A 1834-nucleotide genomic window follows, 5' to 3' on the forward strand; every position below is an offset into this window, starting at 1 on the left:
GTAGTATATATATATATATATATATATATATATATATATATATATGTCAAAAGTAAATGTGTAAATTAAAAGTAAACTTATACTAGTTCTTTGATTTTAATATTTTATATGCAGAATAATTAAAAAAGTCAAGTTACGTAAAAAATTCATATTATTCAATTTCAAAAAAGGAGAGGTGACCTTCATGTGATCTTAAAAAATCAATTTCGAAAACTGATTTTATATACATATAATTTTATAGTTTGATCGCATCCGAACTATCGGAGATTATATCCGGATACGAAGAAAACGCTTTGTTTTCAGCTATTGAGAATGAGGACAATATTTGGATATATTTTCATAAGATCACACTTTATGGCATTTCATATCTGTTTTTCAATATTTTACGTATCAATCAATTATCACCAGATTGGTTTCGCCATTTTTCATCAATCAAAAATAAGACAAGATTCTCATCAGAAAATCTTACTTCCACTAGAAACCAGTTTAAATACCTGGAAAGCGACGTAGAAATCCTGTCGTCGCTCCATAATATTGCCATGAAAGCGTAGGGTCACTCTCATAATTATTAACAAACAACAGATCCAAGTACTCGCTCCACTGAATACCCAAAGCAACGTCACGCTCTGCAAGAATAAAGAACCAATTTGTCATAGCACGTAACTAAAGCTGAAATCACACGACTTCTTGAATAATAAGGCGTACATGCATGCTTGCTCTGACGCATGCAAAAATATGTTTATGTATTGAGCACGACTCATAGGCGTGATCTTTTTGTTTATTATGCATCATGATGCAAGTAGACAATAATTTTTTTCACAATAGTTTTCAATAGTTTTTTGAAACTTGAGAACTATTGAGAAATATAACTATTCAGAACTATTCAAGGAACTATGTATGTCATGTAGTATGAGGGCAAGTCAATAAGTTCTTACAAAATTTGTCAAAGAGCATTCACAGTATCATGTCATATTACTACTTTTTGACAAGTAGTCTCTCAACAAATTACTGTCAAATTTTGAACGGAATTCATCGCATGGTTTCATTTCTGTAGATGATTAAAGCAAACAATCTTTTTGCAAAATGGAAAAAAACGAGTTTCATGCAGTGATCAAACATCTACATATGAAAGATTTAACGCCGAAAGAAATCAAAGCCGAGTTGGAATGTTCATAGCATATCAGCACCAGTATTTGCGACTGTATACAATTGGGTAAATGAATTTAAATCGTACATGTGATGCACTTCGTTCGGGACGTTCAATTGAGGCTGTCAGAAATAATCAATAGAGTCCACGACTTATTTTGATCGACGAGTGAAAGTGCGCGGGCTTGTTGAGGCCACAGACATATTACATGGCATAGTGATTTCAATTTTGCACGAATAATTGGATATGAAAAAGCTATCGACAAGATGGGTGCCGCATTTGCTCACTATGGACCATAAGCGCGACCGTGTTACGATATCAAAATCAATGTTTGGAGATGTTTCAACGTAATCCAGATGAATTTCTGCGTTATTATTATGGACGAAACATAGAGCCATTACTTCACATCCGAGACAGGAATAGTCAAAACAATGGACTTCATCAGGTGAACCAGGCGAAGACCGTAAAGTCGGCCGGAAAGTTGATGGTCACAATTTTTTGGAATATACGCGATATAATTCATATTGATTACCTTCCGAAGCAAAACGATCAGTGGTGATTATTACGCAGCCTAATTGGATGTTTCAACAACTTTTAAAGAAAAAACGTCTCCATTTGGCAATAGTATAACAAGACGGGTTCTAACCAATAGGACTGGAGGGGAGCGTGGGGCGAGAAGTACGCGTA

General features: G+C 34.5%; 1 protein-coding gene across 1 annotated transcript in view; it reads right to left on the reverse strand.

Moving 5' to 3' along the window:
- The window catches only part of LOC105620128 (voltage-dependent calcium channel subunit alpha-2/delta-3), a 151114-nt gene that overhangs the window by 84444 nt on the left and 64836 nt on the right, over positions 1-1834 (reverse strand). Inside the window, exon 5 of the mRNA XM_012201634.1 lies at positions 495-626. Coding sequence (XP_012057024.1) covers positions 495-626 — 132 coding nt within the window. The remainder of the gene's footprint in view (positions 1-494; positions 627-1834) is intronic.

Source organism: Atta cephalotes, assembly GCF_000143395.1.
Source record: "Atta cephalotes unplaced genomic scaffold scaffold00024, whole genome shotgun sequence".
In the NCBI taxonomy this organism is placed as follows: domain Eukaryota; kingdom Metazoa; phylum Arthropoda; class Insecta; order Hymenoptera; family Formicidae; genus Atta; species Atta cephalotes.